This window comes from Amblyraja radiata, chromosome 9, assembly GCF_010909765.2.
Source record: "Amblyraja radiata isolate CabotCenter1 chromosome 9, sAmbRad1.1.pri, whole genome shotgun sequence".
Classification (NCBI taxonomy): Eukaryota; Metazoa; Chordata; class Chondrichthyes; order Rajiformes; family Rajidae; genus Amblyraja; species Amblyraja radiata.
In genome coordinates, this window is record NC_045964.1 from 74,813,114 (window position 1) to 74,839,768 (window position 26,655).

A 26,655-nucleotide genomic window follows, 5' to 3' on the forward strand; every position below is an offset into this window, starting at 1 on the left:
TCAGCATCCACAACCGGCTGCTCTACTACCTCTTCAGCCTGGGCACCGAGCTGGGCAACGAGCTCTTCTACATCACCTTCTTTCCCTTCTGGCTCTGGAACATCGACCCGTACGTCGGGCGCCGCCTGATTGTCATCTGGGTTTGGGTCATGTACCTGGGCCAATGTACCAAGGACATCATCCGCTGGCCGCGGCCCGCCTCCCCTCCCGTCGTCAAGGTGGAAGTCTTCTACGATTCCGAGTATGGGATGCCTTCCACTCACGCCATGTCCGGCACTGCCATCCCCTTCTCGCTCTTCTTCCTGACCTGCGGCAGATGGGAGGTAATGTCATCTCTTTCACTTATTAGTCTTTCCTTGTTTTTAAGCAATGTGGTTTTTTAAATGTCAATTCTTTAATGTGAGCGGATATTGCTTTTAACACTGCATGGATAACATGTAGTTTGCTATAGTGCTGCTAGGGGTGAAGGGAATACACCTTGAGTTAGCACGTTATTCCAACTATACCTTGGTGTGTACATGGATGTTTGGAATGGCTCTGCTTTATTTTATCAGAGTCACTACCCAATGATGTCTGCTTTGGTCATATTCTTCCATTTTCAGTGTTAGCACACTCTCACCTCCTGAATCTGACCGGCATCAATCCATGCCCTTGGACCTTCATGTATGCTGTACAGATGTGTAGTTAAGATGGAGGCATAGACTTATGGCCTTACAATTCCTGTCTTTCCAGATGACGAAAACGGTCTTGTACTGATACAGCAATTACATTGTTAGTGCAGAGTCCAATAGATTAAATAATCCAAATTTTCTGCTAAACTATTTCCTACTTACTTTATTTTGTAAGTGTTTCTCTTTCCTTGCCCATTTTGGGTGACGGAGCTCTGACCCAATATGGGATGTTCAATTTGCATCGCTGCATTTTACTTAGTGGGGTAATGGAGAGGAGGGGATGTTGTGATGTGGCTAGTTTCTTGCTGATGAAAAGTTAGATGCCAGTGTGGATTGTGAGTGGAATGCGGTGGAGCTTTGAGGAGACATGGACTGTGAAGTTATCCATTTTGATAGGAACAATAGAAACATTGATTCATTTTTAAATGGTGAACAATTAAAGTTGGTGCTCAGAGGGATCTGGTTCTCCTTGAACAAGAATCACTTGTGGCAAGCAAAGGAAGAATTTGCAGGGGCACTAGCAGAGAGTTTTATATCCTCTTCCATCAGAAGACCGGAGAGTGGCTAAAGTTATGACTTTATTTAAGAAGAGGTTGCAAGGTGAATGGCCACTGGGAATGACTAAGGAGGATGACTGAACTTTGGTGCCTTCCCTCACAGTGGGAAACTTTGATTCCGCTGTGTGGGGATGTCTATGTTAAAGACTATCGTGTTCTGTGCTCTTTTTTTATTCATATGGCTGTATGGTGCCCACACATTTCACTGTACCAATTGGTGACAATAAATGTCTCGTAGTGTCTCTTGTCTTGAATCCTGCATTATCTGGTCTTTCCATCTATTTTCCTGGTTGTCATCCAACTGTCTGTACCTTGAGTCTAACCTTTTCATGAAATTTCCTAAGATGCTCAGCATCATGGGTGCAGCTCCTGAGGAAGTTTAATTGTAGCTCCAGTTTGCTGATGAGGTAAGTCAGGAACTGCACCTGGCCACACTTCCCATAGTTACAGCCATCAGCTGTAGGTATGTGCCTACAGTTAGTGTCTGCAGTTTCCCTAAACTCCCACCTCGACAGGAGGAGAAAATGACTGCCTCGTTTGCTATGTCTACACCACTAAGATTCCAGAGGAAAGTAAAAGATTGTGCCTTTACATTGCACAGCCTCCTTGCTGAGGCCTCTTGAAGCAAAACCCCTCTCTGGCTGCTGTGCTGTAGCACACCACCTTTCAAATACTTGTTTCAGGCTTGACTCGTTGTGGGGCCAGAAAGCCATTAGGCATGGGTGGGTTGGGGTAAAGGACATGTTTCCATGCTGCATAACTCTGCACCTTAGTTACAATTAACTTTGAATGGGGATATTAATTGTTGAAGCTTCACAAAAGCAATTAAAAACATCTTTAACATCTAAAATTACTCTTGTAGATCTAAATACAGAATTTATTTGTACATGATGTACAACAAAAATAGGTTAAGTGGAAGGATTTGATGCACTCTGGTCAGATTGTATTGTCGCCTTGACCTAACTGGTTGTATTTAAGGCAGCTTTTCCATGTAATCGTTTTTAAGAGGCTAGATAAGTGTTAACTGGCTGACTATGAGCACAAATGCACTCTATCTGTTTGCACTTGTTATTCATATTTATTTTAGACGGGTCACTGAAAACAGATCAAGAGCAATTAATCAGGTTGCTTTTGTCCGTTTCTTAACTTGTGAACAGTAAATATATTCCTGGGATTACTTTGGTTTCTCTCAGCATGGTACATAAATTAAGGATCAAATTCCAGATTTTCATGGCACGAGCCGTTAGAGAATTTGTCCTCGAAGCTTTTGATGCCAACCCAAATGCATTTTCACCATTTTGACCTCAGCCAGGGATTGCCAGGAATCAATGGGAACGTTGCATTTATTTTCCAAGAAGATCTTGAGGACATTCTTGAATTCTATTCCCTTTTGTCTCTGGTAATCTCTTTCCCTGACAGAGCTCAGAATAGAGTTTCTGTTTTGGGAGTTTGGTGACATGTGAATGATGTATGTTTAAACGTATACGCTTACTTTAAGTGGTCCTGATCCAATGCAGTTTTTTTCTTATAATTTTTGCAAAGGATGATGTCATAGACTGTTATAGCAAATATATCATGTATTAACTTTATTGAAGTGATGAGGTTGAGAAGCAAAGCCTAATGGTCAGCTCAGGTCAAACATAAAGCTAACTGCAAAGGATGTTGCTTAGAGTGCATTTAAAACTTGCGGGACATGAAAGTTGGGGCACTAACTTAGACTGTTGGGTCAGGCAGCATCTCTGGAGAAAAGGAATAGGTGACATTTCTGGTCGAGACCCTTCTTCAGACTAGATGTTCTTCAGAGGAGTCGGAAGAAGGGTCCCGAAGTGAAACATCATATATTCAATAGACGCAGGAGTAGGCCATTTGGCCCTTCGAGCCAGCACCGCCATTCACTGTGATCATGGCTGATCATCTACATTCAGTACCCTGTTCCTGCCTTCTCACCATATCCCCTGACTCCACTATCTTTAAGATCTATTCCTTTTCTCCAGTGGTACTGCTTGACCCGCTGAGTTACTTCAGCAATTAGTGTCTATCTTTGGTGTAGATCAGCATCTGCAGTTCCTTCCAACACGACTTAAACTGTTGTTGTTTAAAGCCAGCATAGCCTTGGTCAGAATAACTATCGACCAGGAAGCTGCTCATGAAGGATGGCACTTGAAACAAATGAAGTAGGGAAGGTACTGTGATTGCGAGATAATAAAGCAAAAGGACATGTTGCTGAACGTGACATTTGAGACAATTAATACAGGGATACTATTCATTGGCATGGCTCAGTCTGCAAGGGTGTAAACAGTGACAAGGAATGTTTGAATCTGCAAAAGAGAAGACAGAAGATAGACACAAAATGCTTGAGTAACTCAGCAAGATAGGCAGCAGAGTTAGGATGTGTTTTTAAAAGGAAGAGACATGAGCTAACTCTGGAAATTGGTAGTTAGTGGTTGATATACGACAAATGGCTTATAATGGAGGAGAGAGAGCAGAAGCAAGAAAGAGAATATGCAGTCCACAGAATGAAGGAGGGCTGCATTAGTGAAATCAAGTGAGTGCAATTCGGGCCTTGGCGCTGGGATTATAAGCATGCTGTTATTCCTTTCAAAGGAGAATACTACGAGCTTTAGTCAGGAGAAAAGTCCTGACCCAAAATATCACCTTTCCGTGTGATATCCCACCCACAATATAACAGGCAGTCTAAAATTTAAAGACACATGCCATCGTTAATGACACACAAAACAAGCCAAATGGCCACTACAATCACTGCTGCTTACTATCGCAGATTGAACTTTGTCATGATTGGCACGGGAGAGGTTGCTGATACTAGTTTCCCTACCCTGCCATTTGGACTTTGCTGAGACACAGTTGATGGTATCTGTCCAAGACCTTGCATTGCCCGTACTACAAGTCAGCTGATAGGTGACTCTTTTATTCAAAGCCACTTACACTCAAGAAATAAAGTTTGCCATTCTAAAGATTTGAGGATTGTGGAAAAGCTCATTCAATTAGTAAATGTCAGATAAAATGGATAAGTTAGAAATAGTAGATCATAACTCTCCATAAATATGCTGCCATTTATTTATGCCAATACATTTGGCCTTCCTCGATTACTTTCCTTTATCATCTAACTTAAGCAGTGGAGTAGCTGGTAGAACTGCAACCTCACAACATTAAAGACCACAGTTTGATCCCGACATCAGGTGCTGTCTGTGTGGTATTTACAAGTTCTCCCTGTCATTCTGTGGGTTTTCTCCAAATGCTCCAGTTTCCTCCCACGTCCCAAAGGCATACGGGTTTGTAGGGTAAATGACCCCCAGTGTGTAGGGAATGGATGAGAAAGTGGGATAACATAATCTAGTGTGAATGGCTGATCGATGGTCGGCATGGATTTGTTGGGCTGAAGGGCCTGTTTCCAGGCTGTACCTCTAAACTAATAATATCCTGTAGAATATTTTGCCTTCGAAAATGTAGTTAACCTTAATTGTGGTATGCAGCAATTATTTCAAATTACTCAATTAGATTGCCATTTAGTTTGATAAAGTAATAAAGAGGAGGTAGAAGTAATCTGTCATCATTACTTGACCTTTGGGTTCTTGTTTTACTTCGATGCATCTGCACTGTGCACGTCCTTTATTTCCACCTCGAGACCATAGTACACGAGATTATGCAACAGAAACAAATCTTTCATTTCAATGCTTGTGCCATTAAAACCCTTTTAACCTTTAGTCATTTTACATACTATTATGCCTGAACATGGCCTTTATTACAGTATACGTGCCCCCCTTAATTCCATTCCTCCCTTCCAGTCTTTTGCCAGTGGACATATTCAGATTAAGCCTTCCTTTATCCAAAGTGGATCACTTTCTTGTACCTGTCATATTTGCCAGTTTCACTCACACTTGACTTGTGTCCCATGTTAACCTCTTGCTCATGTCTGCAGGAATGATTCTCCAACATTGTGCTGTTTGTACTCAGTCATTGATGTCGGATGCTAAAATCCCCCAAAAAGAGAAAACGTTGGAAAAATTCAGCAGGTCAGGGGCAAAAAAAGAAAGTTAGCACCTTGGAGACATATGTGACTTTGTCAGTGCCGTTTATGTGCCGACGATTTGCATACCTTGTGTACGCAAGCAAAGAATTTCATGGTGCCTTGTCACATGTGACAATAAAGTATTCCATTCCAACAGTCACATGTGACAAAGAACTCCGTCCATGACTGTTGATGCTGGCATCTTGAACAAACAGCAAAAGGCTGGTGAAACTTGACAGAACAGGCATCGTCTGTGGAGGTAAAGGGCAGATTATGTTTTCCAGACTGTGTTCCTCCAGCAAGTTAAGCTTCGTCAAGTTAACATTTCTGATTTAGGTGGTTTCGTCAGAATTTGCCCAAAAAATGCTTGTTCCCTTTTCTCTCATTCTGCTTGATGCAGCAGTTAGTTCTGCAGCGTCACAACTTCAGGGACCTGTGTATCACCCGGAGTCAAGTGGTGTTAAGGACAAAGGACATTTATTGTGCAGTGAAATTTGAGTTGCCATTGCAGCACACAAATAAAATAAACATAACACTATGGAATTTAACATTAAACATAAAAAACATCTCCCCCCCCCCACAGAGGGATCAACGTTTTCCACTGTGAGGGAAGGCAGCAAAGTTCAGTCCACTTCATCCATGTTCACCCGTGGTCGGGGCCTATTTGGCGTCGCCGCTACGGCGGCCCAATGTTTCAGGCCCTCTCGCCGGAATGATGGAACTCCGGCGTCGGAAGAACACTCTCAGCGGCTTGGAGTTCCGAAACGGCCGCTTCCTCCCGGAGACCGCGGCTCCTGAAGTACATAGGCCGAGCTGGGTGGAGCTCCAACACTGGCGACCTCGGCGAAAGATCCCAGGGCCCCGCATTGTTGAAGTCAGCGCCGCCACAGCTGGAAGCTCCGCAGACAACAGCTCCAGGATGTTGAAGTCGGCAGGCCCAGTACTCCGGAGCTCCACATGGCGACTCGGGTAAGGCATCGCCCGCTCCGCGATGGTACCTCAGTGCTGCGCCGCCGCTGAAGCTCGACTATCTGGCCGGACTCCGACAGGAAAGGCCACGCCAATCCAGGTGGTAGGCCGCGAGGAGTGGGCGAAGAAGCGGCTCGGAGGAAAGACTCATCCTCGACCCAGGTAGGGACTGGAAAAAAACGGTTTCCCCCCTCCATGGTGCTGCAGTTTCCTCCCACCTTTCAAAATGTAAAATTTTAATTAAAAATTGAGCATTAAGTGTAATTCTTGCCACAGAGATTTTGCCAGCAGGTGGCCAGATGGTATCTCGTGTCTATCAATGGTTTTTAAAAAAAGAATAATGAGCCATTTGAGCTCATGATGTTTGTAAAAGTCGATGTTTGTAAAATTAATATCTTAATTATTAATCCCACACCAACGTTCTCATTTTGTATTTCTGTTCTCCTGGAACAGTGACCTCTTCCTGATGTGCGTTTCCATAAGGAGTGGTTCCCCTCCAATATCTTGTTCAAGCATGTCATTATTAATTGGTGTTGGCAGTGCACAGATTCTGCTCAATCACTGAAACAGCATTTGATGCTTCTCAGTACAAACTTGCAGGAGGGATGAATCAAAGCATTTTATTTTTCTGGCACAGTTCTTCCAATTGGAGTCAGCTAACTTGTGGCATTTAGTCAATTGATCTAACACGAATAAGATAATTTAAAGCTGAATGTACTCATCCAAATGTAAAAGATGATTTAAAACAGGAAAATGTATAAAAACCCAGCCCTTTCCATCTTGCCTTTGTCAATCTTTATGTTCTCCTTGCAGCTACACTGTTTAAATTAAAGGTAGAGGTTTTTGTTCCAGGGCCTACCTTGGCTGATCTAGCATTTACCATCGGATGTCCATTGCACTGTGGATTAGGTAATTGAAGTCTTAACTAATAGCCCATTGGAAGTGGTACTTTTTTTATAAGAATCAGTTCGGTGCCCTGCCTAACTTTCAGTCATTTTTAGAGGTGACAAAAAGTCCATGGAACAAAAATATTTAGAATTTCTTTATTTAGTTTTTAGATCCATTGTTACGAAATCATAGTTTTTGAGTATCATTTTCTGCCATGCTCCCAAGAGTCATTCTTATGGATCTTTCTTCTTTTACTCATATCCATCTTGACATAAACCAAATGAAACAATAGATCGCATCGGATCACACAGTGGATGCAAGGCAATTATCTATTTAAAAGGCAATAATTGACCTTGAACTTGTAACCAGCCTGTGAATCTAAAGGAACTTGGATGAGTCCTTGTTTTTCTTAACATCAATTAGACTTTCTTGAAGTAGTCTTAGAAGTAGCAGAGTTCACTGCATTTATATAATGCTGTTTTGTAAAACACCACTGTACAATTTGCTGAGAGAATCATTAAGGAAGCCACTGGTATTTTTAAATAAATTGAAACACATGAAGCAATATATTTTATGCTCTATGAAGTACCATGCCAATTTAAAACAAAACTGGTCTGAGTAGTTGGTTCTGGCTCCATGGCATTGACTGACCTCTCCATCTTGTAAAAGGAGTAATCAGGCCTGAATAGAAATTAATTCCTTCCAGATGGTTTAGTAAGTGCTCTTTCCATGAATGGTGATACCTTGTGCGTCATTGTAATCTACCACCTGAATTATGAATGATGGGTTCCCAGTAGTTCGTTTTCCTTTCTCCAACAGTTAATCTATTAAATTAAACTTTGAATTTTTTTTTTCTGCAGTGAAGTTGTTGTAACTTCACATTTTGAAATCTCCTCAACAAATGTTATTTTGGCAATTCCAGTTTATAACAGTCTTTTCTATCGGGGTTCTTTTCTCATTGTCTTCATTGAGTTTTTCTCCTGCCCTCTTTACAAATAGCTTCCTGTTCTGCTGGTATAATCCAGACTGATTGGTTTGCAGTCTCTGAACTTTCCAAGCTTTATTCGTACTGTCTTGATCTGCACCCATGCCGTTGAATGTTCAACCCACTATGGGGTGTCCTGGCTTACCTATTTGTGTCTCTAATTTTAAATCATTGTTATATTACAAGGTAATGTTACTTTATGCTGGTGTTGGGGCAAATACACCCTCCTTGATCGTTTGAAAATACAAAGATTTTTATTTTAGTTCAGTTTAGAGATACAGGACATGAAACAAATCCTGGTATTTCCGGCCCACCGAGTCTGTGCCGACCAGCGATCCCTGCACACTAACACTATCCCACACACACTGGGGACAATTTACTATTTTACTGAAGCCAATGTATGCCTTTGGAGTGTGGGAGGAAAACCCATGTGGTCACAGGTGGAACGAACAAACTCCATACAGACAGCACCCGTTGTCAGAATTGGACTTGGGTCTCTAACTCTGTAAGGCAGCAATTCTATTGTTGCTCCACCGTGCCACCTCGCATTAATGGTGACGAGACAGCTAATTCGCAAACACATTAAACCTACCCCAACTCTAATCTGTGGTTTCACTTGTTTAAGATGACCACTATCATCCCAGTACCAACGGGAAACAAGGTATTGGCCATTAACTCTGATATCCACTGTCATGAAGTGCATCAAGAGGCTGGTCATGCACACGTCAACTTCAGCCTCGATCTGTTGCAATTTGCCAATCTGGTGCAACAGGGGCACGCCAGTGTAACAGGGGCCACGCCAGTGCAACCGGGGCCACGCCAGTGCGACAGGGGCCACGCCAGTGCAACAATGCCACGCCAGTGCAACAATGCCACGCCAGTGTAACAGGGCCCACGCCAGTGCAACACGGCCACGCCAGTGCAACACGGCCACGCCAGTGCAACAATGCCACGCCAGTGCGACAGGGGCCACGCCAGTGCAACAATGCCACGCCAGTGCAACACTGCCACGCCAGTGCGACAGGGGCCACGCCAGTGCAACAATGCCACGCCAGTGCAACACTGCCACGCCAGTGCGACAGGGGCCACGCCAGTGCAACAATGCCACGCCAGTGCCATCTCCCTGGTCCTACATTAGCCCCGGGAGCATCTGGAAACTCAGTGACACAAAATGCTGGAGTAACTCAACGGGCAGGCAGCATCTCTGGAGAGAAGGATTGGGTGATGTTTTGGGGCAAGACCCTTTTTCAGACTTGAGTGTGGAGTGTATGTTCATGTTCTTTTGTTTTCTCAGTGTGTGTGCGCTGAGATGTTAAGTTTAGGTCTATTTCTTGGTATGTAAATGTAAACCACCCTTGGTGTACAGCTGTCTGGCCCAATTAATGTGGGGACACTTAGTCATGGTTTTCTTACAGGATCCATTCCGGCTAATTACTGCCCTATCAGTTTACTCTGAACCATCAGCAAAGTGATTGAGGCTTTTACCAACTGCCATCAACCACCAAGTACTCGTCACGTATTCAGAGCGAGCATAATAACCATATAACCATATAACAATTACAGCACGGAAACAGGCCATCTCGACTCTTCTAGTCCGTGCCGAACACATAATCTCCCCTAGTCCCATATACCTGCGCTCAGACCAATGGATACTCAGTGTTCAGTTAGAAAACAAAAGATGCTGGAATCTTGAACAAAAAACTGAACACCGCAAGAACTCAGCTGGGCAAGCAGCAATCTGGGGTGGAAAAATGTGCAAGTCCACATTTCAGGTTGTGTCCCCACATCAGGACTGATAGAAAGTGGGGCAAGGGAAGGTCTTGAGCCAAAACCTCACCCATTCCTTCTCTCCAGAGATGCTGCCTGTCCCGCTGAGTTACTCTAGCTTGTTGTGTCTATCTTCAGTGCAAGGGAAGGGTGTGACAGAGGCTGGTAGATGATAGGTGGGACCAGATGGTGAGATCAGGAGCACTTGGTTCCAGACTTCTTCCCAGCCTTGTTGCAAATGTGGGCCAAAGAGCTTTCATTAAGGCAGCGTGAATCATGGCCCGGAATAACATTATAGTCATTGGGCATCAACTATATCATTGCAGGAATTCCAGCACAAATATCCATTGCTTCATTATGACCACATTTCCGTCAAGAAGTCAGAAGTAGGATGTTTGTTAATAATTGCAATGTTCAATCTTATTACCAATTCCTGCGCAAATGAAGCAATCCATGCCTGCTAACATTCAGACGTGTGCCCATTTGTAGTAGATACCATTTGTGCCACACAACTGTAAGGCAATGATCATCTCCAGCAAAAGGGAATCTTGTCGCCTATCCTGAGAGCCAGCATTGACCAGTCATACGAATAAAGTGGCTACAAGAAGCCAAACACTGGGTTTCTTGCGGTGAGACAGGCGCCTCCTGACAGCCAAGCCTTTTCTTCGACTCCAAGGCACGTCGGGGGCATGAAGGAATACTCTCCACATACTTGGAATACTGCAGATCCAAAATATTCAAGAGGCTTAGAGACATCCAAGACAAAGTAGTCTGCTTGATTAACAGCCCATGCACCACTGATGAACAATCCAATCCAATCCAACTTTATTTGTTAAGCACTTTAAAACAACCAATGTTGACCAAAGTGCTGTACAGAAGAATAAACAAGACATCATAAACAGACAACGTAACAGAACATAACAGCTCACATAAGGCGCAAAAATTACATATGAAATACAACAATAAATTAAAAGACATAAAACATGAGTAAAAATAATAGCCACGCAATAAAAGCAATCAAAATAAGAAATTAAATCAAGTAAATAAAGTCGAACAGTGGCGAGCGACTATATTCCATCTGTATAATGCGCTGCAGTTACTTGCCCAGGTTTGCCCAACGGCACCTCACGTCCACTATCATCTATCGCCATGAATGGCTGATGCAGCTAACATGAGGATCCCACCAATTGCAGGTTCCCTTACAACACACACGCATATAATGCTGGTGCTTCCTCATTATTCGAACCCAATCTCAATAGGGTGGCACAGTGGAGCAGCGCTAGAGACCCGAGTTCGATCCTGACTACGGATGCTTCCTGTGGAGTTTGTGCATTCTCCCTGTGGGTTTTCTCCGGATGCTCCGGTTTCCTGCCTACATTGCAAAGACATGCAGGTTTTTAGGTTAACTGGCTTTGATAAGTTGTAAAATTGTCCTTGGTGTGTGTAGGCTGATCGCTGGTCAGTGGGCTGAAGGGCCTGTTTCCATGCTGTATTTGAAGTCTAAAGTTAAAGTGCTCTACTTGCTGGTAATGGCCATATTTTTAACTATTAATAAAACAAAGCCAATATTCCACCAACTCTGCTCTTTGGCATAGGATCTGTACATACATAGATACATAGAAAATAGGTGCAGGAGTAGGCCATTCGGCCCTTCGAGCCTGCACCGCCATTCAATATGATCATGGCTGATCATCCAACTCAGTATCCAGTACCTGCCTTCTCTCCATACCCCCTGATCCCTTTAGCCACAAGGGCCACATCTAACTCCCTCTTAAATATAGCCAATGAACTGGCCTCAACTACCCTCTGTGGCAGAGAGTTCCAGAGATTCACCACTCTCTGTGTGAAAAAGTTTCTTCTCATCTTGGTCCTAAAGGATTTCCCCCTTATCCTTAAGCTGTGACCCCTTGTCCTGGACTTCCCCAACATCGGGAACAATCTTCCTGCATCTAGCCTGTCCAACCCCATAAGAATTTTGTACGTTTCTATAAGATCCCCTCTCAATCTCCTAAATTCTAGCGACTATAAGCCAAGTCTATCCTGCAGTACTGTGAAATGTCAGCAAACATGTCCTGTTTAGTTCTAATTTCACTCTTTTGCGGCTTTAGTGTTTGTGATGGTCTGGCTTTTTTATTTTAATGGAACATGGCAAATTAACATCAGCTCGCATTTAGTCTACAACTGTCACAAATTTGGCCCACAAGCATATCATGCTACTTCTCATTTCAAAACCTGTCATTAAAACCTTCCACAAACCACTTGGAATGAAGCATCAGACCGATTGAAGAGAATGTATCATTTTAACGTTAAAATCTATTTTTAACTTTAGATTCCTAATTTTTCACATTCCTCTTTGTCCTTGTCTGAGGTTTTTTTTTAATATATTTAACCGACCATGAGAAAATCAGAAAATGTAAAAATCGCAGGATTTCCCTGCAGTATGTGTTGGACTATCCAACTCCTATGTAGCACATTTTCTGAAGAACATTTTTTCTTGTGGCTGCAGGTTTTGGTTGGAAAAGTAATTGCCAAACATCATGACAAAGATTTATTTTTTAAATTGTGATGGACTGAGTAATTAAATTAATACAATCCAAATGCTTTATTTTTTAAAGAAAAAAACAATCTAAAAATGTAGGTAATACTCTTTAACTCTCACGTTGCAATAAACAATGCAAAGTGCTGGAGTAACGTAGGCAGGTCAGATAGCATCTCTGGAATGCATGGGTACTGGTAGGTGATGTTTTGGGTCTGGGCCCTTCAGACTTATGGTTGTGGATGGGGAAGTGAAAGCTGGCAGAGAGGTGGCAACAGGACAAAGCCTGGCATGCATGCTACCCCCACCCCCCCATAAACACTGAAGAAGGGTCACCTACCAATGTTCTCCAGAGATGCTGACCCACTTAGTTACTCCTGGCCGTTGTGTCTTTGTTTATATTTACAAAGATATATTAACGAGCATTAATAGTGCCTTTCACAGCAATAATGTTGAAACTTCCTTGGAAATTCATGCCAAAAGTCGAAACTGTCAGAAATGGCACATGATTTTGTTCAGTTTCACAATCTTTGTTCAACAATTGCAAATTGCTCCGACTTTACTGATCACTGATTGGCAGGAATGTTAACTTAGAAAATAAGAGACGCCATTTGGGATCTGCTTTTCATTCAGAATATGATTAGAAAATGGTTTATACAAGATATGTCCAATTGAAGCTACTTGTCATTGAATTTGTTTCTTTCTGGCCATGTGAAGTTATTCTGACTGTTGGCGTCAGGAGTATGTGCTGTTATACAATGTTGCCTTTGTTTCATTAAATAGCAAACGAGGAAGTGAGGATCAAAAAATGATTGTGCACATTTATCATCTCTCATGTTAACCAAAAGTGACACAAACGTGTTAAAGTATGCACGGCTGCACTGTTAAAATCATTTAAGATTATTTGAATTAGCATTTCTATATTTCAGTAATCCACATTAGTATTTGCAGTGTCACTAATGTATTGGACGACACAGGCCATGGAACCGCTAATATCTGTGCATTTCCTTTTAATATCCTCCAGCTTGATGATGTTTGCATAAAATTAACAAATTATACTTGCTTATTACCCACATTCTGCATACAAAAGCAAGGATTCTCTCCAGTGCTGCATTTTTAAGTCTTAACCCCGTTTAGCCATGTGGTAATGAAGGTGAACCTGCAACACTCAAGATCTAATTTTCTTTATTTGTGGGTCTACATTCTACCCTCTCAGCTTCTCACTTCAAAGGGGGGGAGGGGATAAATTTGTGATTTGGGGAAACTGTATTGTATGTATAGCCTCTGAGAATGTCGGATGGAGTTTTGTAAGGATCATGTATTGTATATATTTATTTCTCAAAGTCTATTTTGAAATATTTTTTTAAAGCAGGCAATCAAATGATTAGCATACAGAAGTAACACAGCCTTCCCAGAATATTTTTAATACTTCTCTGTTTTTCAAATAGCTTTGTCATGCAGATCAATAACATTTGAAATTCTCAACAATGAAACATCACATTAGACATTAATGTGTAACATTAAAGGGTAGCAGATCCCAAGATCTATGTTCGATCCTGACTACAGGTGCTTGTCCGTATGCAGTTTGTATATTCTCCCCGTGACCTACCTGGGTTTTCAAGGGATCTCCGGTTTCTTCCCACACTCCAAAAATGTACAAGTCTGGATGCTAATTGGCCTGGTATAATTATAAATCGTCCCTGGTGTGTGGGGATCGCTGGTCAGCACGGACTTGGTGGGCCGAAGGGCCTGCTTCATGCTGTATCTCTAAACTAAACTAAACTAAAATATGCAAGGGACATGGTGTGTTACTCCAGCATTTTGTATCCATCTGTGGTGTATCTGATCTTCTCTGTGCCAACTGGGAGCCTCCCCACCTGTGCTTTTTATTCTGACAATCTTCTGAAATGTGGAAGAGTCATTATTAATCCATGATTGATGTGCTAAGGGTGTATCAGAGTTCTTGGGATATGGAAGAGTTCTATCCTTTTCTGGAACCAGTAAAATCCAGTCACTGAGAAGTTCTATTGCAGATAATGGGTGTTGTCTGTCTGAGATTTGTGTGTTAAATAGAATCAGATGAATTTAACAAAATATTTGCTGTTGCCTAGAATGCATCAGCAGCTTTTTCGTGGGTTTTCTTACTCGGTAAGTTGGGTAGTGGTTGAGCTAAATTGTCGAGCTATTACTGGTTTAGAAAGCATTGGCGTGATAAATGAGCATGTTGCAATAAATGATTTTATGAAGTCATTCATTTTATGAAGAATGATGGCTCAGTTTTGAGAAGAGAAGAAATGACTGAAACCTTTTAGTGTTTATTAATATCTTAATCAGGCCTGAAAGTCATTATTCCAGCAACTTCCATTCCCTGGTTAGACATGCTGTCTCAGCATTGCTTGCCGCTGTTTACAGTGAAATGCACAGTCTGATTTGCCAGAAGAGGTAGTTGAGGCGGGGACTATCCCAATGTTTAAGAAGCAGTTAGACAGGTACATGGATAGGACAGGTTTGGTAGGATATGGACCAAGCGTGGCCAGGTGGGACTAGTGTAGCTGGGACATGTTGGCCAGTGTGGGCAAGTTGGGCCGAAGGGCCTGTTTCCATATTGTATCACTATTTCCGCATTGTTGGTGCTAAATGACTTGCTAACTTCTGATCACTGTTCCCACAGTGTAATAATAGAAGCAAGTTCCTGCCATATGCAATACAGACTGACGAGGCTAATTGAAATTTCTCTTTAATTTCCGTGTAAAAGCTGACGGATTTTCTGTCAGATTCAAGCATATCTGTTGAATTTTTAGATGAGATTACGTGACTATTCAAAACCTTGAAGCCTACTCTTTATATAAATCTGTTCTTTTTTTTTGAAGTGGAATCATTTAAATTGAAACACTTTAAAAAATAAAATGACAGCTAAAATGTTTGTACAACTTGTGGGCGGCCTAGTGACGCAGCGGTATAGTTGCTGCCTTACAGCACTTGCAGCACCAGAGATCCGGGTTCGATCTCGGCTACGGGCACTGTTTGTACGGAGTTTGTATGTTCTCCCCATGACTTGCGTGGGTTCTCTCCGAGAACTTCGGTTTCCTCCTACAGCCCAAAGGCCAATGGGTTTGGAAGTTAATTGGTTTGGGATAAGTGTAAATTGTCCCGAGTGTGTGTAGGATAGTGTTAATGTGCGGGAATCGTTGGTTAGTGTGGACCTGGTGGGATGAAGGGCCTGCTTCCACGCTGTATCTCTAAACTAAGCTAAAACTTCAACTCGAGTTAATAGGTTGTTTGAAGCAGATTCAATTTGACCAAACACTACACACCAATACCATTGATTATCCAATTAGAGATGGTATCTAACCATGTGATGTTTAGATGTGTGCTAACTTTGTGTGCATTTGTTTTCTTTTTTTCTGAATACATTTCCACTTGTTCATTAGTCTACATGATATTCTTAAATTGCATTTTTAAGAGATTGCATTGCATGTTAAAAACCAGAAGTCAGTTGAATTATTCAGCCAAGATTCAGTGAAGGTTCACTTGTGCTGTGCTCTCACTAGGGCATTTGTATGCCTTGGTGGTGCCAGCACACATTTGAATACTCCAGCTGTTTGTTTTACTGAAAAACTTATATTGTCCTAATGGAAGTGGGAGAGGAATAGAAAAAGATAAGCAAATTGCTGGTGCCTCAGAATTCAAGTAGTTACGTGACATAAACTAGTTTGCTTTAGTGCATTAAGCAATTATTTAGTCAAAACATAATCATGCTGCAGTGTGGAAATTTTACTGATTTAAAGTTTAATGTGTTAAAAGTGGATCAGAATACTCCTGACAGGTGAAAATGTTTATCCTTATCTAGAAACAGTGAACTCCAGTCATGAGAGGATTCAAGATTCTCACCAAAATCATGCTTCAGGAAATATCAAGTTTTTGCTCTCATTTGGCAGAATAGTTATTCGTTGACTTTTCATTGCATCTTTCTACGAGATGTTAGTTTTATTGCTTTATAACAAGGGGAATTATGGAATCTAAACTGTTGTGTTGCAAATGGTGGAAGCTGGGTTCCTTTGGGGGGGGGGGGGTTCATGCTTGGGCAATTCATTCATAATTTGTATCAACATTTCAAACACAAGGAATCAAATGTACTATTTTAAATTTGCAGCTAACCCACCGGGAGACATAGGATGGGTCAAGTAGCAAAATGGCCCACTGTGTCTGTTCCAACATCATGTATCTAACCATTATGCATCTTCACAAGCTAGATACAGGAAATCAATTCCCAATGTTGGGGGATACCAGAACCAGGGGCCACAGTCTAAGAATAAAGGCGAGGCCATTTAAAACTGAGATGAGAAAAAACGTTTTCACCCAGAGAGTTGTGGAATTCTCTGCCACAGAAGGCAGTGGAGGCCAATTCACAGGATGAATTTAAAAGAGTTAGGTAGAGCTCTTGGGGCTAGCGGAAACAAGGGATATGGGAGAAGGCAGGCATGGGTTACTGATTGTGGATGATCAGCCATGATCACAATGAATGGTGGTGCTGGCTCGAAGGGCCGAATGGCCGCCTCCTGCACCTATTTTCTATGTTTCTCTATTCCCATTTTCCAGCATTCTATGTCATATGCCCAGGGGAAAACCTTTGTACTCTCCTGTTTTGCATCTTATAATTTTGGACAACTCAATCAAGTCCCCTCTGCCTCGTTTGCTCTAAGGAATATAAACCCAATCTATCAAGGCTCTCCTCAGTTAAAATACTACATCCCAGACAGCATTCTGGAGGGCTTCTCGGCACCCTCACCAGTAATCACATCTTTCCTATAATGTGTTGACCAGAACTATATACATGGTGTGTAGATTGATTTTCTCAACGTGTCTCAAACTGGCAGCAACTAACAACACATAACTGAAATTGGTTTTAATTATGCAACTTTGAGAATAATTGTACTGCAGTGTGAACTTAATTTATTATTATTACCTTTCTTTTTCAGTATCCATATGTAATTGGACTACTGTTGGCTTCAAGCTGGTGCATCCTTGTTTGTCTCAGTCGACTTTACATGGGGATGCATTCTATTTTGGTAAGTGAATCATGAGATTTTATGTTGGCTGCTTTTGTTTGGATCTGTTTCCTGTCTTAAAGATTAAAGTATAATAACTCAGTTAATAACCACAAGCAAACGTTGTTAGTAATGCTGCATTCTGCCAGTTGCCACTAATTTGAATTTGCAGCCAATGTAGATTCCTGATCGTTTTGAACTACTTCACAAATATGTCTAATAAAATAAACATTTTCTCATTATCATTTAGTTTAATGGTGTGGATTTTTTTACACACTTTTTTTCCATTTAAGTAGTGGTAGTGATTTTCTATGCCTTATGATTCGGACTAGGAGGTGTCAGAGACATGACCATGAATTCATCACATCAAACGATGTCCATGTTACATTTCAAAGTAAAATAAAAACAGACTGCTGGAGGAACTCGACAGGTTGAGCAGCAGCTGTGGGATGGGGGTGGGAAGGAATTGTTGACCTTTCAGGTTGAGATTCTCCATCAGGACTGAGTAGAGAGGGAAGAGTAAACAGCGTAAAGAGGAGGGGGTGCAGTAAGGCCCAATTAGGTGCTAGGTGGACTGAGGAGTGGTGAAAGATGGAAGGCAGACAGAAGCGAGGGAGAGGAGAGGTGGAGATGGGAGATAGAAGCACGTAGCTGACAAATGAAACCAGACAGGGTGTCAGGGGAGTTGGGAGGAGGGCAGATGTAGCCAAGTAAGGGAAGATGAAGAGGTTGAGGGTTATATGGCGACATAAAGGCTCCCAGTTCAGGAATCTGATAAGTAAGGTGGCAATGGGATCCATTTAAGGGAAATATGAAGGGCAAATGGGGAAGGGATTCCAGAGGGTGAAATGAGTGGGGCAGGTGGATGGAACTAGGGGGTGGGAATTGAAATGGGAGGATTGGCGATGGGTTGGAAAGAGAGAATGCAAGGAACCTGGAGACAAAGCTTATCCTAAATTGGAAAATTCTGTTTATTTTTCCATTTTTATAGTGCAGTGGAATTTTTCTTTTGACTCGTCAATTGCATTAAATTAAAACAAAATTATTAATAGCCAGTAAAATTCCCAACAAGTATTCAATATCTCAAACATTAATCATTGCCACAAATTGACTTTGCCTTTGTGGCCAGAACACAATGGTGTGAACGTTTGCCAGAAAACTGATAAGCATAACTTTGTTTGTATTAGCTAGCTGGTGCTGAGATATCGTATTATCTTTGGAAATATGCATGGCCTTAATTTTTCAGCAAATATTTTAATATAGACAAGACAGTATTTTGTTAAATAAATATTCCGGATGCATGTAACAATTATCAGTGTTCTGATTCACTACTTTACACTGGCCTACCTGATTTCTGTCCGTTCAAATGCTGATTCTTGGAGCAGCCACACCTGTGATTGGTCCTGTCCTCACTTGTTTCATTGCTGTGTATGTGTACATATCTAGCCCAGGGGTACAGAGGTAGGTAATAACACAGAGCTGTTGTTTCTACTTCACCCAAGCTGAAAAGTTTAAGATTGAATCAAGACAACCTCTTGGCCTGTATGGTGGATCACAGCACTAAAATACTTAAATGATCCTTGGGCTTTTGAGGAATTACTTGCGTGGCAAATGTAAAGATCCTGTCCCACTTTCCCGAGTTTTCCCCCTGATTCAAACTCGGAGAATGTTCGTAACAGGTCCGTAGGAGTCCGTAACGGCTCGTTATGTCAGCTGTAGGTACTCGGGCATCAGGGAAGTCGGGACGATTTTTTCCCAGCATGACAAAAAATGTCCACGAGTAAAAAGATAGTCAGGAGGAGAAAAATTGCAACATTTAACGCCCCGAGTACCTACGGCTGACATAACGAGCCGCTACGATATATCTACGGACTCCTACGGACCCGTTACCAACATTCTCCCAGTTTGAATCAAGGGGGAAAACTCGGGAGAATTCATGAGCAGCACGGGGAAGTGGGACAGGCCCTTTAGAAACTTTTATTGGGGAAACTGGCAGTGTCTTTGCAATGTAGTTGTTCTCATTCTGGTGTTGTTGCATTAGAGTGGAGCCCTATTTATAATTAGTGCACAACCATTCATCAGCTACAACTTTTAGAATTGGAGTTCAGGATGACTATGGATTTTAAGATTGTCACCATTACTTGCCTAGGCAGGCAATGACTGAGGCGTAAGAGACTGAGTTGCAGTAATCTGGAGTAAACAAAAAACAACTGCTGGAGGAACTCAGTGTGCCGGGTAGTATCTAAACAGAAAGGGAAAATACGATTGTCTGGCCAATCATGGAAATGCTGTAGACTCCTCCCATACCCCCACCTCCTTTATCCAAAGATCCTATAGCGGAGCAAGATAGACCACTCCTGCTAAATGCTGATGTGTAGTACGGAAAGGAACTTGAGCCTTTTTTTCATCCATTTCCGTAACCGGACCCGACCCGACTCGCAGTGTAACCAACGTTGAGGGGGAACAGTTTGTGTTTAAATATGAAAACGAGGAGAAGATTTTTACCAAATAACTTTTATTTTTACAAGGATGTTCCGTAACCGGCTTCCGTCTCCGCATTAGTATCCTATGGGATCTTTGGTGCGGAGATGGAAGCCGGTTAAGGAAAGGGGCCGAAAATTACCCATGAATCTGCCCATGACCGTACTACGTCTTTTTCGGCGAGTGGACTATCTTGTTCGCTGTAGGATCTAGGAAAGACATTCTTGCCATAGAGGGAGTACAGAGAAGGTTCACCAGACTGATTCCTGGGATGGCAGGACTTTCATACGAGGAAAGACTGGATAGACTCGGCTTGTACACGTTGGAATTCAGAAGACTGAGGGGGGATCTTATAGAAACTTACAAAATTCTTAAGGGGTTGGACAGTCTAGATGCAGGAAGATTATTCCCGATGTTGGGGAAGTCCAGAACTAGGGGTCACAGATTAAGGATAAGAGGGAAGACTTTTAGGACCGAGATGAGGAAATCATTTTTTACACAGAGAGTGGTGAATCTGTGGAATTCTCTGCCACAGAAGGTAGTTGAGGGATCAGGGGGTATGGAGAGAAGGCAGGTACAGGATACTGAGTTGGATGATCAGCCATGATCATATCTAATGGCGGTGCAGGCTCGAAGGGCCGAATGGCCTACTCCTGCACCTATTTTCTATGTTTCTATGTTTGCCTTTATCTGTGATCTGCCTTCAGATATACAAATTCTAATCAATCAGAATCATCACACTGCTAACTAGCAGAGGCTATTTCAACTGTAGTAACTTTCGGTATCTTGCATGAAATCGGGGTTTTGCTTCCAAAAGCTAAAAATCTAACATAACGTGATGCAGAAAACAGCAATGTCTCTCTGGACAAAATGGACTCTGATTTTGATCAGTTATTGGTGAAAGTCAATGAAATCTGTCAGCAATAATCCTTTTAAATAGTTTTCAGCGGGCATCTTGCTGTCAAATGTTGGTAATCAATCCTAGAACCTTTGCCAACATGCAGATAAATTGTTTCTAAAAATATATATATTTGTAAATGTCATGAAAGCCACAAAGCGAGTACTGTAGACTAGAGTGGACTGGGTAAGTGGAGCTTCCTGTTACACTGACAGTGTGAAAGGGCCTCATGTGTTCCTGCTGCTGACTTGCCTCACTCAGGTTTGTTTTGAGCATTTACACACGTGCCCTATATTAAATGCCATCTTTTGAGTCACTTGTTTGTTCTGGTGCTTAGATGTGATCTAATTCAGTCCCAAATCCATGATTTGTGGAAAATGTGGCATCTTTCGGTATTGTGTCCACATATTTGTTCCTCTATCTCTCGCTTACTATTGAGGGGCCTATAGTACAATCCCATTAGAATGCTAGCACCGTTCTTATTTCTTGGCTGTACCCATATCGCCCCAGTATGTCCTCTCGGAGTGTTGCAGTGACGGTCTCACACGATGAGTAGCGCAAATCCTCCTCCTCGTTTGTCTTGCTTGTAATCGCATCCGAAACATCAAAACCTCAACATTGAACTGCCAGCCGTAACCCTCTCCCAACCATGTTCCCGCAATGACCACAACGTCATAATCCTAAAATGGCAAAACCCTTATCAGCATTGATGTAGAGATGGATTTGGGGGTTTCAAATCCATAACATGTGAGTAGATAGAATGACGAAGTCATGATGCAGTTTTATAGTTCTTTGGTTAGGCCACATTTAGAGTATTGTGTGCATTTCTGGTCACTCCAATACATGAAGGATACAGAGGCTTTGGTAAGAAGGTTACAGAGGAAGTTTATCAGAATGATGCCTGGATTAGGGACCACTAGCTTCAGGAAGAGGTTGGACAGACTTGGCTTGTTTTCTCTGGAATGCCCGAGGTTGAGGGGCAACCTGGTGGAAGTTTTTAATATTTAAAGGGGATGTGCAGTGCAAATCCTGTACACGTGAATGTCTGGAACATGCTGTCATGATGGTTGTTGAGGCAAATACGATAGTGGGATATAAGAGACTTTTAGATGGACATATGGATATGGAGGGATAGGGATTATGTGCAGGCAGATGAAAGTTAGATGTGGCATCATTATCAGCACGGACATTGTGGTCTGAAGGGCCTGTTTCTGTGCTGTGTTCTGAAGGACTTGTAATTGTGTGCTGTGTGTGTGTGCGCGCTTCCTTATCTTTTGAACTTTGGAATTATAACAAGCATGCTCCAGATGACTTCAATGGCCTTGTCCCAGGAATAAGAAAGTCAATCAGATAAGGGAAACAGAGAGCTGCCTTTCACGTTTTGAAAAAGTATGGACTTTATGAAGTTGAAAGTAATATTGGGTTTATTTGCAGCATCAATCCGTGGTCAAATAATTTACCCGTGCACCATCATAGCTGACGTCTATCGCCACGTTAAAGTCCACCACACAATTTGGCATCTGCCGTGTTGGCACACTTGCTTCTGATTTGGAAGATTCTGAGATCGATTTCCATCCCATAGACTTGCAAACACAAATTCTTCTCTTTTCCCTCATTATGTGGTCTCTCCCAATCTTGCCCATGAGATCACCTTCCCATTCAGACTCCCTTGCTGCCAAATAGCTCTTTGAACCAACATGGCAGCTGTCAATCTGAAGAAGGGTTTCGGCCCGAAACGTTGCCTATTTCCTTCGCTCCATAGATGCTGCGGCACCCGCTGAGTTTCTCCAGCACTTTTGTGTACCTATGGCAGCTGACATTGTAGGTGATCCTTTGCCTCGGGTTTTCATTTTGGAATACGTTGCTGCAGAATTCTGAGCTTGCTCAGTTGCTAATCAGTTCTGCTACTATGTATTTAAATATGACCTTGATAATAAGCACTTTAATGCCCAAGATAATTATAGATAAGTAAGTCAGTAGGTGACTACAAAGGTGGCGTTTACAAAGTACTAAGTGGGTGATCTACCAATGGACTGTTCAGGAAAATCTAAACTAATTACATAAGTGCTGCATAATATGAACCTTTAAATTAGGCACAGAAACCACAATTACAACAACTAATTTACAACTGTGGTTTCTAGTTGAGCTCTGTGTGCTGTTATGTATTATCTTCATTGGTAAATTGATAAATTGTGGTTTTCATTTAAGAAACAAACTTTTGGATTTAATGAATCAGATAATGCTTTAAACTAACGAGTCTTTCCTTTCTTGACAGGATATTATTGCTGGTGTTCTTTACAGTATTCTAATCCTGATCATCTTCCACCCAGCGTTGGACTTAATTGACAACTTCAACTTGACCTACAAGTATGCCCCTTTATTCATCATCAGCCTTCACCTGGGAATGGGCCTCTTCTCATTTACCTTGGACACGTGGAGCACATCTCGTGGAGATACAGCTGAAATTCTAGGCACGGGAGCAGGTATCGCTTGTGCTTCTCACGTCAATCACATATTTGGCATCTTGCCCGACCCACCACTTGTCGCTCTCCCATTTTCTCCCCCCTCGATCACATTCAATCTCGTCGCAAGAGCTTTTCTCCGATTTGCAGTCGGGGTGGTGGTCCTGCTATTGACCAGAGCAGTGCTGAAGGCAATTACTATCCCTCTGGCCTGCAAAATATTCCATATCCCATGCACCGACATTCTCCAGGCACGAAAAAGAATGGAAGTAGAACTTCCCTACCGTTACTTAACATATGGAACAGTAGGATTTGTGGCGCTCTTCCTGGTTCCATGCTTATTCAATTACCTGAACCTCTCTTGATGGGAAGGACAAGGCATTTTTGACACTGCTATTGACTGCAAGAAGGAATGCAGAGTTTTTACTGCTAAGAAATAAAAACCAACTACACACTCTCCTGCTACCCCTGATCTGCCATTTGTATGGACACATGAAACATGGAAGTTGGCAATAATGGACATGACCCAAATTTAAACTGGTTGCTTATCCCACTATCCAATAGAATCTTCCTGAGGCTATCCATTCTGAAGAGAACATGAGGAGAATGAACTCTGAATGATCAAGAAAATTCTTCTTAAATTCTAGCAGAAGCCGATTAAATCTGTGCAGAATGGTCTTGCTGTAATCTAGTCATAATAGATTCAAGGTTCAGGTATCTAACAGCATACAATTGTGCCTTTTAGTTTATTGCTTCGAAATGCTGTAATTTCTGCAGTGATCATAAATTCTAAATGCCTCAGATGAGTTGTGCAGCTTTTTTGTTTCCTGTCACTTCCTTTTACACTTACTGGCATTTTAATCCTGATACCTGTTCAAGATGGTTCACATACTTGCAATTTACACTTGCTTTCTGAGGATTACGGTTGTAAAAGGAGTTTCATCTGAGATCAAAGATCTTTTTTTCCGTTTAGTTGGACCTGCCTTTATATAGAAGTTCTGCAATAAGAACTTGGATCACTTTGTAGATAAACACATTCCAAGGGTTTAAATTTTCATTTCCACAAGATTGTTAAATCTTAATAGTTTGTGTCTCCCATTTAGACCCATTGGCCTATTGGAATCTTCATATTAAAGGGAAAGATTAGATTACTGGACAGTCTGTAAGCCAAAGTTAATTTTTCACATGCTGGAAGATAGACCTGGCTCCAACCAAAAGTCCTCTGATGGAAGGACTAAACTGACAATATTCAACGGTATAATATTCTGTGCCCTGAGCTCTGTTTTTGGGAAAATGCGGCATTGACGATTCGTTTTGAGCCTCGGGCATTGATGGAGTAAATAAATATTTTTTCATTGACTCTCTATGTGCTCCCGTTGAATGCAGATCCTATTGGTTGGACAATGAAGAAACCTAAACAATGAAAACTGCAGTGGTCATTCTAGATTTCAGCATTGTTGCATGACTTATTTTAGTGGTAGCCAAGATCGCATATGGTACTAACTGTGATGTTGGTGTTTAAGTCATTGAAGTAGACCTTGTTTATATTTTACAATGTGGCTTTGCAACCTTGCCCTCTATGCAGTTTGAGATCAGGTTGTCGTGCGGTGAGCCTGTTAATGTAACGATCGCTTCTAATAAATTATGTTTTTGACTCCTTAAATCTGTAGATTGTTATCATGCACAAGATGATTCCCTCATTCGAAGATTGCTGTTTGGATTGTGTGTGAAGTGAACCCTGTACTTTTTGCATGTGACAAATGTCTGACATAAAAGCTACTTTTTATATGCATCTGTTTTTCATGTCAGTTATTTCACCCCCCCTCCCCTTATCATCGAAAGTGGTAATTCTGCCAAAAGGAACATGAGTTGCACTAGTCTTAATATTGCATTAATCACAACTACACTGTTGCAACACCAACTAAATTGGAAAAAAGAAGTTTAGTTTGCAGGATGGTTCTTTTCTTCCCCCCTCTTTCCTTTCTACATTTTGGTCCTTACTAGTACGGCCCTTACTAGAAAGTCCAATAAGAAGATTGAGGACTTGTTTCTTTCAAATAGTTGTAATTTGCTCGTGCAAAAGAATTATTTTTACAAATGTAATCACAGTCTGATAATAGAAACATAGAAATTAGGTGCAGGAGTAGGCCATTCGGCCCTTCGAGCCTGCACCGCCATTCAGTATGATCATGGCTGATAATGTTAGATAAAAGTGAATTGATCCATAAATTCACATTACTGCATCATTCAAAATCTTTATCATGCAACATGTGGGAGATCAGGGATATGGTCGGTGTCCCTGGTGACTACGTTTGCAGGAACTGTGTCCAGCTGCAGCTCCTGGCAGACCGCATTGAACGATTGGAACTGCGGTTGGATTTATACTGGAGCATCCACGATGCTGAGAAAGTCGTGAATAGCACGTACAGTGAGTTGGTCACACCGCAGGTAAAAGGTAAGAGGACAGAAAGGGAACGGGTGGCCAATAGCCAGCGTAGCAGTAGGCAGGTAGTGCAGGAGTCCCCTGCGGTGATCTCCCTCCTAAACAGGTATACCATTTTGGATACTGTTGGGGGAGATGGCTCATCAGAGGAATGCAGCAACAGCCAAGTTCATGGCACCATGGGTGGCTCTGCGGCACATGAGGGGGGGAAAAGAGTGGAAAGGCAATAGTAATAGGGGATTCAATTGTCAGGGGAATAGATAGGCGTTTCTGCGGCCGCAAACAAGACTCCAGGATGGTATGTTGCCTCCCTGGTGCAAGGGTCAGGGATGTCACTGAACGGCTGCAGAACATTCTGGAGGGGGAGGGTGAACAGCCAGTTGTCGTGGTGCATATTGGCACCAACGATATAGGTAAAAAAAGGGATGAGGTCCTACAAGGTGAATTTAGGGAGCTAGGAGATAAACTTAAAAGTAGGACCTCAAAGGTAATAATCTCTGGATTACTACCAGTACCACGGGCCAGTCAGAGTAGAAATAGGATGATATTGCAGATGAATACGTGGCTTGAAAAATGGTGCAAGGGGGAGGGATTCAAATTTTTAGGGCATTGGACAGTTCTGGGGGAGGTGGGACCAGTACAAACAGGACGGTCTGCACCTGGGCTGGAATGGAACCAATGTCCTTGGGGGAGTGTTAGCTAGTGCTGTCGGGGAGGATTTAAACTAATGTGGCGGGGGGATGGGTGCAAGAGCAGAGAGGCAGGGGGGTGTAAAATGAGGGTAGAAGCAATAGGTAGCAAGGTGAAAAGTAAAAGTGGCAGGCAGACAAATCCAGGGCAAAAATCAAAAAGGGCCACTTTTCAACATAATTGTTTAAGGGATAAGAGCGTTGTAAAAACAAGCCTGAAGGCTTTGTATCTCA

General features: G+C 42.2%; 1 protein-coding gene across 4 annotated transcripts in view; it reads left to right on the forward strand.

Annotated features, from left to right (window-relative positions):
- Window positions 1-23,543, forward strand: part of atxn3 (ataxin 3) — a 111,173-nt gene extending 87,630 nt beyond the window's left edge. For 3 of the 4 annotated variants that reach the window (XM_033027764.1, XM_033027765.1, XM_033027770.1), the window contains 2 exons: window positions 17,380-17,469; window positions 23,103-23,543. In XM_033027764.1, the coding sequence (XP_032883655.1) occupies window positions 17,380-17,469; window positions 23,103-23,173 (161 nt within the window). In that variant the 3' untranslated portion in view covers window positions 23,174-23,543. Of the gene's footprint in view, window positions 1-17,379; window positions 17,470-23,102 lie in introns of those variants that run through there. The other variant, XM_033027769.1, reaches the window with a different exon arrangement.
- Window positions 23,544-26,655: the final 3,112 nt, after the last annotated feature.